Source organism: Gavialis gangeticus, unplaced genomic scaffold, assembly GCF_001723915.1.
Source record: "Gavialis gangeticus isolate Ggan-Ray unplaced genomic scaffold, GavGan_comp1, whole genome shotgun sequence".
In the NCBI taxonomy this organism is placed as follows: domain Eukaryota; kingdom Metazoa; phylum Chordata; order Crocodylia; family Gavialidae; genus Gavialis; species Gavialis gangeticus.
Genome location: NW_017728992.1, coordinates 74360562 through 74372854, shown reverse-complemented (window position 1 = coordinate 74372854; position 12293 = coordinate 74360562). Strand labels below are relative to the sequence as shown.

The 12293-nt window shown below is 47.3% G+C and overlaps 1 protein-coding gene across 3 annotated transcripts in view; it reads right to left on the bottom strand.

The window, feature by feature from the left end:
- LOC109302706 (lysine--tRNA ligase-like) overlaps positions 1–10021 on the bottom strand; it is a 63746-nt gene extending 53725 nt beyond the window's left edge. The window contains exons 1-2 of one of the 3 annotated variants that reach the window (XM_019524438.1): positions 9963–10021; positions 884–959 (exon numbers count right to left, since the gene is read on the bottom strand). In XM_019524438.1, the coding sequence (XP_019379983.1) occupies positions 884–959; positions 9963–10006 (120 nt within the window). In that variant the 5' untranslated portion in view covers positions 10007–10021. Of the gene's footprint in view, positions 1–883; positions 960–8994; positions 9155–9665; positions 9695–9962 lie in introns of those variants that run through there. The other 2 variants (XM_019524457.1, XM_019524447.1) reach the window with 2 other exon arrangements.
- Between the last annotated feature and the right edge of the window lie 2272 nt (positions 10022–12293).

Sequence of the window (12293 nt, the reverse complement as noted above, 5' to 3'; positions counted from 1 at the left end):
AAGAGAAGGCTGAGGGGGGATCTAGTGGCCTGTTACAAACTAGTCAGAGGGGACCAGCAGGCATTGGGGGAGTCCCTGTTCCCCCGAGCACTAACAGGAGTGACCAGGAATAACAGTCACAAGCTGGCAGAGGGTAGATTTAGGCTAGACATCAGGAGGCGCTATTTCACTGTCAGGGTGGCTAGGATCTGGAACCAACTTCCAAGAGAAGTGGTGCTGGCTCCTACCCTGGGGGTCTTTAAAAGGAGGCTGGATGAACACTTTGCCGGGGTCATTTGACCCCATTACTCTTTCCTGCCATAGCAGGGGGTCAGACTTGATGATCTGCTCAGGTCCCTTCCGACCCTAGAAACTATGAAACTATTGTACCAAATTCTGAGCTGCAGATTCTATTATTGGAGCTAGACACCTAAATGTTAGATACTGCAAATCAGTGTCACAGCCTAAGACCTTTTATGGATGTTGGGCCTATAGTCTAAGAGTTATATTGAGCAAATTGTACCTGGTTTCTTTGAGCACTGTGTAGTGCTGACTGTCTCAGGGGAGGTCTTCAAAAGGAATTTCATTTTCTGAGGTAAAATTCTTTCTGCTGCTCCCAGCATGCAATGGGAAGAGATTTACCACTATGCCCTTTAAGGAATCATAAGTCAGTTCCTTGCTGCATTAAACTACAATCAATGTAAATCAGGTTTCACTTGATTCAAGAGAGTCCAAACAGCGGGTTGTAAACTGATTTTAAGACATAAAAGTGCAACTGTGCATAGAAAAGGGCTTCTTTGATTAGCCGTTAGCTGCACACCTTGAAAGCTTCAGTAAAGATTTTAAGTCTAGTCTTACTCACAATGAGCATCTACTCAGGTATAGTTCAGTAGGATGCACTCACCTGGGGCCCCCATTCCTCTTCAGCCTCCTCATTTCCCTTAGATGAATTCTTGAGGTTAGATGTTGCATTCAAATCCCTGCAAAAGAAGACAGACCACAGTGAAGTGAGATTTATGTTTGACGCTGCCAGTTTTTGTAGGTCCAGCACTTTATTTTGGTAAAAAGTCATTTTTAAAAACAGAAAGGGTTACAACAAGACCAGGAAACTGGTAATTGTATCTTGCCCCCTCCCAATGAAATGTTGCTAATCCTAATCTTTTAAAAATCATGACCCAGGCCCCCAAAACTCATAACAGTTAAACAATAATTAGTGTGATAGTTTTTATTTTATTATTTTTATTTGCTCCCTGTGCTGGTGGCCTTTAGGATTCACATTGTCAGGAAAATACAGGAGCTAGAAACTAGCATTTTTTTTCCTGAAAGTCTCCGTTTGTAGTTAATCACTTGATTCCAGAAGCTGAAGCTTGACACTGTGAAGGTAACAACATTTGTTTTGTCCATGGCATTAAAAAAAACTAAAAACTAATGCTCTGCTTGGGCCTAGGATGGACAAACCAGAGGAAGCAAATCAAGACCTCATCAATTCTGCAGCAGTGCAAAGCTCCATAGGCAACAGGAGTGAAAAATAGGACCACATTATTCATTGCCCTGCTACCTGTGGAGGTGTAGGTCTAGCTCCAAGGGGTGCATCCACACATGCAGGCACATGCACCTGCAGCAGCTCAAATAGCAGCAGCACAAATTTGTGCTGGAGATTTTTGCCTCAGTACACATGCCTGAACATGCACTTTGGTGTGGGGCAAATCATGCCACTTGGGGCAAACTAACCCTGCCCAGCTCCTCCCAAATTTTCAGCCAGGGGGAGCTAGAGGCAGTATAAAAAGCTGCCCTGTCAAGCATCTCAGGGCTACTTGCCCTCAGGAGCTTCTGAGGCCCAGCTAGTTGGTATCTGGAGACACTAATCTAGGGTGGCCCCTGCAACCTCTATCCGTTGCAGCAGTCTGGCAGTGGGGGCTGCTGCCTGGCTGTGATCTGCTACCACCTGTGACAGCATCTGGCCCCTTGTACCTGTGGCCCGTTGGCTGAATGCCTGCCAGACCCAGGCTGGAATTGCATGGCCACCTGGGCTGTGGTATGGGCACTGTAGCAGAGCCTTCTGCATCTCTAGGCAAGCTGCCAGTGGGCCATGTCTGCACAATTGGCCTTTGTGCAGCACTGCTGTCATATCTTCTGGTGCCCCCACTCTGCCATCTGGGCAACTATTGCCCAGAAGATGTGCTTGTTGCAGTGGGCAGCTATGAACTGTTAAAGCATGTCCCCTTGGCCCCAGGTGGACAAGTCAGCCACCTCATCTGCCCTCCAGCTGGGTCCCCAGTGCTGGCCCTGGGCAGGCTCCTCTGCCTGGGTCTCACTACTTGCTTCACCAGCAGATATCCTGGTATTCCGTTTTAAAACAGAAAATTCTCTGATAAAATTTCCCAAATTCTGTCATTAAAAATACCCACAATCCATGTTCTTCCACGATTAAAATGAAATGCCACCATATATCAAGAGATAAATTAAGCAGTGTTTGACTGATATATTTACAATTTTAAAGCAAATTGGAAGCCTACCAGTGTCTCTATCATCATAATAAATTAATTGTAAGTATCTATACACTTTGGCATTTGTTTTTGGGTTTTTTTATCATAGAAAAATCAGAGCTGCCATTACCCTTTTGCTCACCAGGAATTAAGGCACTGAGCAGCAGTGGCATGCCAGTTCTCTGCCCCTGCCCTTGCCCCTCACTCTCAACCCACAGCCCCCACAGTGCCCCTCACTTCTGACCTGCAGCCCCTGCCTGTCCCCACTAGCTCCCTCCCAGCAGCAGCTCCATCCCAGCACCAGGACATGGGTCCAGCTGCAGCTGTCCCACCTGCTGCTTTGTGGCTCTGAGCAATGCCAGCCCTTGAACAGGGACTGGGCTGGGCAAGCCCCTTCCCTTCCAGGCCGGCCTCCACTTGCACAAGCCGCTCTAGGGGCACAGGGGAGCTCTAAGCCTGGCTCTGGCAGCCTCTCCTAACTGAAGCATTTCCCCACCTCCAATCCCCATCTCTCTTTCTTTCTCTCAACCCTGCTGCCACCTCCACCCATCCCTTCAGCCCATCAAACGCCCAAGTAGCACCTGGGACCAGGAGCCACCCCAGGTTGGGGCCGTATGTCACAGCACTGATGTGGGTACAGGGCAGGGCTGCAGTACCGCAGGTGCCCCTGGAGCCACAGCTCCTGCCATCAGGTCCCATCCCATCCTATTTGGCTGGCTGGCCACTCAGGGTGTGAGATTTGTGTGGGGGATGTGGGGTTTGGGGTGGGGAAGAGGTTTATACGGGAAATTTGGGAGGGTTTGTGGGTGGGTGTAGGGTTTGTAGGGGTGAGGTTTATGTGGTGTTTGGGGCTTGTGCAGGGGTTTGGAGTGGTGTGGAGTTTGAGGCTGGGTATGTGGATGGGTGGTTCATGGGGCTGGTTTGAAGGTGTAGAGTTTGTGGGTGGCTTGTATGGGGGTTGTGGGTATGGGGAGGACTACATGTGTGGGGGGACTGCTCAGGAGGGGTGGGTCCCCTGCCCACCCCCCCCAGCATCAGCAATGGCCACGGGGTACCCAGGGCCCATTGCTGGCAGATCCCCCACCCATGGCGCAGTGAAGCCCTGGCTGTTTGGGACCCAGCACCGCCTGTGCCACATAGTGTAGGCCCAGCCCAGAGGTGTGTGCCTTCAGGCAGGACTGAGCTGCTCTTGCTGTTACCTGGGGCCCCCGGCACTGCACACAGCGGCCACGTGTCAGGCTAGGCCAGGTCCTGCCTCCATGGAGCTGGCCCAGCCCGATGCCATGTGGAGCATTTGAAGGCAGCACCTGGTCCGGACCAATGCGTGGCTCTTGCATGCAGTGCCAGGACCCTGGGTAACAGCAAGAGTGTCCCAGTTCTGCCTGAAGATGCACACCCCTGGGCCAGGCCCACACCATGTGGCACAGGTAGCACTGGGTTCCAGGCAGCTGAGGCCATGCCATGACATGGGGGGACTCTGCGAGCAGCAGTGCCCCACAGACACTGCTGCTCCTGTGGGTGGGCTGTGCGCTGTGCAGAGGGGTAGGCCAGGGACCCACCGCTCCCAAGCAGTCCCCCCGCAACACACACAGTCCCCCCACATCCACAACCCCAACCCCTGCCCCACTCACCTACAGTCCCCCCACCCCCAACATTCCTACTTGCCAGGGACAGAGCCTGGGTTCAAGACACTGCTGCAACCTTGCTCCACTCCTATTTGCCCCAGCACACTGAACCCCTTTTTTTATTCCCAGCGTGCCTCTTGCACAATCTCAAACTGCTTGGAGATATTGCATCAGGCATGTGTTCACTTGTTTGGATGTACCCAAGTAGGGTTATCAGATTTACACATACTTTAGGTTTCAGGTCATCATATCCAGCACTGGTAACTAATGATCTACCAGTGGGCTGATTATCTAAAGGCTTAATAAGTATTGTTGAGCCCATCCAAACATCATTTCCAAAATTGCTGATGGGGCTGCCTTATCCCATTTAAATCCTGCAGAAGTTTCCATGACAAGCTATTGTAACCTCCTGCCTGTACTGAAAATAGCTAGCTCTTTGTGACCCATTGTGGACTTTGGCTCAAGACCTACAGTTCTCATTGGAGTTCTGGCAGCAGTGGCAGGAATTTGGGCTCTGGCACCCATGATGCCACCACAGCCACAGGGGCAGCCACTCTCCCACTGGCTTGTGGAAGGAACCTTGGCTCTGGCAGGACCTGGGACTCTAGCAACTGCAGCAGTGGTAGCCAAGTCTTATCAGGATTCCCTTACAGCACTGCTGCCTAGCAGGGAGCCAGCCTTGCTCCCTCTCTCCATCTCCCTTGGAAGGAGGAAGGGAAAGCAAAGGACTCTGGGATGTTGGGAGTCCTAGAGACTCTTGTAGCACTACATGCAACTAAACAGCTGTTACGTCGGGCACTACAGAAAAGTTTCTGTTTCAAAGGGGTACTATTCTGTAGAGCTCAGTGGTGCTACAAAAGGTGAGCATACAAGAACTTTAATAGTGCTACAAATGTAATGGCTGTCTATACCCTCAGATTCTACCACATAGTGACAATTGTTACCTAGGTATAGGACAGATCCCCAGCGCCACTGATTTCAGTGTACATACGCTGATTTATACCAGCTAAGCTTCTAGTTCCCAGTATACAGAAACCATAACTAGAAATCATATAAAAAGGAGGGAAGCGTAACTCAGCAAGTATATAATATTCCCAGATATCTCAAAATCTAGTGAATTTATCTAAAATACTGCATTCATATACCCCAATCCAGAAACTGTATATTGTAGGTAGTGGACAGGCTGTTTCTTACACATAGTGTGTATCTACACATGCCATTAGGGGGCAGCAATAAACTGCAGAACTTATTGGAAGCTCCTGAGCACACAGCTGCACATACACCTAGACTGCAGCACAATGAGCCAGGTCACAGCAGCCGAAGCTGGCAGGGGGGTCCCAGGGGTCAGCCTGCCAGCCCAGGGCTGCTCCAACCGAGTCAAATGTGCTGCAGAGAGGCTGGATGGGGCACAAGGGCCATGTGTTGATGAAACGAGGGGTGTGTGTGCACAATGACATTTTAAAGCAGGCTAAATGCTTTTGCACTGCTTTTAATGGTGGTGGTTTTCGCACACCTCGGTGGCATATTGCGCATTAATTCCAGGCACTGTAAGAAATTCAGCAGCATAATACATCTTAAATGACTGAAAGGAGTTTTAGTTTGCTTCCCCTACAGCTGCAGAGGGAAGTACTGGACTACATGCAGCTCAGCTCTGCAGAAAGCCCTGCAAACAGCTTGGCAGCAGCCTGGGAAAACAGGCTCCACCCAAGAAAAGCAACAAACCTGATCTTTTTTTTTTCCTCCCTGCCCTGGAGCCTGCCTGCCTGTCTGAAGTGCGCAGGGGGCCCGGTGCTTCCCTCCGCACCTGTGGTGTCCCCTGGGACCACCTGAGTCAGGTGCCTGTGGACAGGTGCCACCTGGGGGGGCTGCCATGGAGGGAAGCACTGTCCCCCCCCCACGCAGCCCAGGGACTGCTTCACCCACCAGCAGTTCTTCCCCCCTCCCCACTGGAGAAGCAAGTAGTCAGCGGGGTGTGTGCACGACAAGTGGGTTTAATCGGCCCTAAATTGAAGTGCTGTTTTTTAAAACCCACCACTTCAGTTCAGGTCCCCCGTTTCATCGACACACACCCATACCCACACCCACACTAAAGCATCCTCATGCCCCAGCCATCTGGGCAGCATCTACATGTGCGCTGCCAGGCACAAAAAGATCTGCAACAAGGTATTACTTGTATTTACAACTACTACCCTGCTGTGGAGTTTACTAGTTTTGTGCACCCTAACAGGGGTGCATATGTAGATGCTGAGATGTTTATTGCACAGTTAATTAGTCAACATCTTGTGTAGATGTGTCCATAGCAAGTTAATCTACAGTATTTACCTTTTCTTAGAAACAGAAACATTTACCCTTTACAATGATTCCTTTAGCAGTCCAGACATGTAGAAAAAACTGCTTGCAAGATATGTGCCTATTGACACCCTGGGATTAATGTCAACTGAATGCCTGCAATTTGGTATTATCAACTGACTGCCTGTAATCAGATATTGCATCACTTTCTTCAACATGCATCACTTCCAATGATACAATATCTTCCCCACAAATTGCATCTTTGTGCTCTGAAATTGTTTTCTAGCTTTCTAATGGCTTCACACTATGTGACAGTGTTGAATATGTAGGCATGGTTTCCCCAAAAATATGGCAAAGGAGAAAAAGATTAAAGACACCTGGGGATTTGTTCTCTTAGTCTTCCTGAACCAGAAATATCTTCCTCTATCCATGAATTAACCCATTGTAACCTAGTTAATCTTTACCAAAAATGGAGAGGATTTTATAGATTTTCATCTGCATCAAATAGTGTTTTCCCCTCTGATTATAGTGACATATAAAATTGGGATAGAGGGCTATTATCACACTTTGGGCAAGCCATTCATGTCTGTGCCAAAGGACCCATATGACACAAAGAACTCTTCTTCAATGCAACACTTCTTTATTTTAGTACATTTGAATCACTCTACTCCAGGCAGCCTAGGTCAAAAGACAGCAACTACACTCCAGAATAACTTTCAAAGTACAGAGGTTGGATTAGCAGCACAGAATGATTCAATTAAGATCTGATAAATTGTTCAAACCCCTAACATTAGCTGTATGAGCAGCAGCAGTAGTCCAACTTCTATCCTTGCCCCCTGCCAAAAGGCTCGCAATCAATTTAGGCACAAACCTCAAGCTAATGTAGCAGCAACAGCTTAAATTAACCTCCAACCCCTCCTGCGAAATCTCAGGGTAGCTATGGGGGACAAACTTGTCCTGATTTACAGGCAGCCCTGTGCCCCTTTATCAACACAGGCCACATCATCACTGGACCAAACCACATGGATTATAACATCCCAGATTCATTTACCTGCACCTCTACCAATAGCATATATGCCGTCACCTGTTTACAGTGCCCCTTTGCTGTCTGCATTGGACAGACAAAGTGAAACCCACATGAAAGAATGAATGAACGCTGATCTGACATCAGTTCCAGAATGACAAACAAGCCCGTGGCAGACCACTTTAACCTCCTTGGACATCCCATCACTAACATCAGAGTGGCTATTCTTTGACAACAAAACTATCAAAATGAATGGGGAATTGCAGAACAAGAAATCATCCACTGACTGGATTCTGTTAAGTATGGTCTAATTCCAGACCACAGAGCATTTCCCCTTTACCTGGATTAGGTTTTATAACACTTATGTCCCTGAGTGGATTTACTGCCTTGTTTTTTTCTCTCCTACTCAGCTTGCCTCTGCCAGCAGTCCACCTTTCTTTTTGCTCCCCCTTCCCTAACCTTTGTATTCTGAACTATACTTTCTATTTAGAAGTTCTGCTTCCTGCAGTTCCCTGACAGCACCCACTGAAGTACACCACTGCTTACAAAAGTGTAGGCTATGCATCTCAGATTTAGTGAGTCTGAGTTTCTAAACTACCCTGACTTCTGCCTGTCTTCAGACTAACATGGCTAACTACCTCCCCCAGCAAAGAGAAACACTATGATGCAGTGGAAAGGAAAAACAAAACAGATAACCTAGATATAACTGACAGTGTTTAGCACCTACTTGAGACTATATCCCAGGTTATCCTATTCCATTGTTAAAGATTAAGTCTTAAACCTAGGTTAAGATCTTCATGGTCATCTCTGTTAAGAGTGCTACCAGGTTCTGTGTAAAACCCTAGCATCAATCTTGTCAGCAGGAGTTATTCCACTGACTTAGCCAGGACTTCCCTCCTAGCCTGGAACTGAATGGATTTTTCCAGGACATTATGTTTAACTGAATAACTTCCAAGAATTCAGCACTACAAATCAGGAAACAGGCACTGTTCTGATCACAAAAGAAAGAAGGGATTTAAAATACAAGTACTGATATATGTAAAGTATGACAGAGAAAGGGTTGAGAATCATAGAAATTTAAGTAACATAAATGGAGGGTAGCCTAATGCTTCTCACCTGTCCCCTACTAAAGAAGGATCAATCTAGTGGTCTCAGGACACACAACATCTTTCCAGTGTAGTTACAAATATTCTAACTAAACATAGTTAGTATATTTCCTACTGGGATGATCTAAGTAAGAGAAAGTTATTTTTTTTATTTTTCAGCCTGCACTGCCATGCTAGAGTATACACAACCTCCCTGTGCAGCATTTCTTAATACAAAATATTAATAAATTGAGACAAGTGGTGACAAAGCATTCAGCACTGTCATAGTAACTCACTGACCGAGCATTTCATATGTTCACAGCATATTATTAGACTAGCAAAGGAAAGTTAAAAAGGGGTTTAAGGAGGAATGTATAAATATTATCTCATTAATTTTAAAATGATACAGTAAAATTAGACACAGAATATTTAAACAAAATCTATATGTATTAATTTTACAATTTCTCATAATGTTGCCTAGTTTACACTACAGTGAAATAACTTACACTGAAGAGTCAGCCGAGCACTTTTTTGGGTCTTGCATACTGTATACCTCTACAAAGCTGAGTGCAGATGAAGTTATTGCATTCAAAGCCTGCACTGCTTGATTTGCTCTGGCACTTGCTATTTATACTGACTCTTGGAGGGAGAGGTCTCGAAACTGAAACTTAAATTTCAAGTTCTGCACAAAGTAAATCAACACAAAAAGATTGATTTCTGTGTCTTCATGACCTTTAATAGTCCTTGACTGGGTACACTGTAAACAATAGGGGGTGGAAACCTTATAAATTAGTTTAATTAAGTTTAGAATTACAGATATATAACAGACATTCCTCTTTGAATTCCTCTTTAACTTTCCTTGACACATAACATGTGTTCATAAACACATCACATGTGATCCAGGAACAATTCAATTACCCATTTACAGGAAAGGAGTGTCTTTCTTTTAAACTAAACACTTCTGTTTCACAAGTCAGCTGTTTTCCTGGATTCAACCGATAGAGCAAAGAAGGAAATGCACCCATTAAATGGTTCTAATAATTATGTTCCAAGACACTGTGAGCCAAATGCCTAGCTAATGCCAAGCAGCATCTTCCCACTGAAATGCATTTACCCCAGTGTGCACTCAAGCCAACCACAATACCAAGCCAGCCTGTGACAGGCCCATGACACTTACCACTCTCCTGGCATCCAGGTGACTGGTCTCTTGGAGGGAGGAAACCAGCGTGGCCAAGTGGAAAAGAAAGAAACTGCACCAAAGAGGGAAAGAAGAAACAGCTGGGTCAAGCAGCGAATAGGAAGCTGCCATGGTTGACCCAGCTGGGGAAAAGGGAGATTTAAAGGACGCTGGGAGGGCAACCCAGGGTCAGATGGAGAGAGGGGGAGACGAGAAGAAAAGAAGAAGACTGGTGAGATCACAGAAGAAGGGAACTGACCCCAGAGCTTAAGGGAGAGTTTCAGTCTCCTGACTTACCTGGAGTGAACCAGTGAAGGAACTTCTTGGACAAGAAGAATCATCACAGGAGCCGAGGAAGCTGCTCGTCCCGTGAGTCCAGCCCAGGGGGGAGGGGATAAAAGTAACCACTACAGGAACCTTGAAGAAGATAGAGATATGGAAAAAGTTACCCCACAGGAGGGAGGGAGTCCATCCCTACCTTGAAGATAAGAGCAGGATTAGATGTAAAGGAGCCTTGAGACCCATACAAGGAAGAATGAGGCAAGCAGCCAAACTAAGATGATGACTCCGAACAGGGGTCCTTTAGACTGAGGCCAGAACAATGGCCTCAGAGGCAAGCAACAACACTCCTAGAGCACCTGGTGTGGATAGGACAGGGTACTGGGATGGTGGAGCCCTGTGAAGTCCAACTGACGCTTTGAGCCTATAACAACCCTCAGCTCCCAAGAATGTTTGAACATCTTTCTCCCATAACATCAAAGGTATGGCAGGAAATTTTTTATGAAGGAAGAAACACTAGCATCAGCAGGGGGATGCCTCAACTCTAGACAGCGTGCCATTGACCTTCCACACTGGGGTACATGGCCAGGTGGCTGGAGGCCTAGAACCCCAGATTGCCTGGGGAATAGCCACAAAAGGGAAGCCAGGCAAACCAAGTAAAGCACTCCTCACCGAACACAGAATGCTGAAGTGTTGGGTGTGGGTAGCATCGATGCCCTGCTTGCCTGCATCATGTGAGCATGTTTAGGCATGCCAGGAGAATGAATGGTGCCAGTAGCCCATAGCAGACATCACTGAGACCAGACTGGACCACCTGAGTGGAAAGGGGTGATGTATGGGGATGGCAGAGCCTCACAGAAGACCCACTGGCTAAGCCAGCAGGTGGGCATGGCACACTAGCGGCAGCGCTGCAAGCATGTGCTTTCCACACAACCATTCTACCTAGGTCAAAGGAGGGTAGAGGGATCTGCTCCACAAGTCATGGATTCTCTTAATGGCACATATACCCTGGAAATACCCTGTGAACTCCTGAAACTACTGGCATGTCTACATGAGACACAGTGCAAATGTCAGGTAGAGATATCATAGCTTTAGGCTCCTGGCCATCTTTATAGTTCTTTGTTAGGGAATATATTTGACAAGCTACACTCTGACAATGCTAGTCCCTTGGGGATTCAGGCAGCCAATTCTATATTCTTGGTGCATCTGCTGTGGTGCCCTCTCTTTCTCAAGGAACAAATGGGAGCAGCCAAGGGAAAAAACTCACTCTGGTTCCATCCAGCTTCAGGAATTGAGGGGGCCCCATCTGGCAACAGGAAACAGCCTGAGTGAATTAGGATTCAGTCACTTAACTGTATCCCTGGACCACTTCCAATCTGTCCTTTTTTGCTCATGGGAACTAATCCCATATTTGGTTCTCTGGGGCTTTCTGCACCACCTGCAGTATCCCCTTCCACCTTGACTTCAGCACAGGCCCTGTGTGGAAGCCTTCTCACCACTAAGAACTATCCAGCCAAGTCCATACACTGAAGATAATTTTTACCTTGTTATCCAAGGAACAGCCTGAACTGACCTTCCTTATTTTTACAATCTTACAGCCCTTTAGAGCAGATGGAGCCAGAAGTGACTGCTCCTCCGGTTCCAAAATAGATGTCTACCTTGACTGCCTTACATGGCGCTGTTCCTCTTTATCTTGTGAGGAGGTGGTAGGCAATTTTTCATAGCTGTAAACCAGAGCTTGTGATCCAGCCTTCTGCTAACACCCCAAATCTACACCCCCAGAGTGCCAAAGCTGCCCATGCCTACCCTTACATGAAATGCCCAAGCCCCCTGCAGTACAGGTAAGCACAGGAACAAATGACCAACAGAAAGGACTGCAGAGTGAGAATCTGAGGAGAGGATGGATTGCTCACTGTAGCTGTATTCTGCCTGATCTCTCCAGGCTGTCATGGGCTAGGATCCAATGTTTTCATGGGGTGGATCCAGCCTGTAGTTCATAGGCTGCCAACCTTTCCTGTAAGGGGTCAAAATTACCTCTAAATAAGCCAATTCAGGAACCAAAAGCAATATAGCTCACCAAGGTGGCCTCACCAAGGTGGGAAGTATTGAGAGGGTGGACTTCAATGAGCTAAGGAGAATAGTCGGGGAAGCACTGAGGTCCCGGAGGGGAGGGGAGCCAGGTGTCCAAGAAGAGTGGTTGCTCCTTAAGGAGATGATCCTCTAAGCCCAAAGGGAAGTAATCCCAACATGGATCAAAGGGGGCAGGAGGGCGCAAAAGCCCCCATGGCTCACCAAAAGCATCCGGGAATGTCTCCTAGCTAAAAGGGAAGCGCACACCCAATGGAAGGG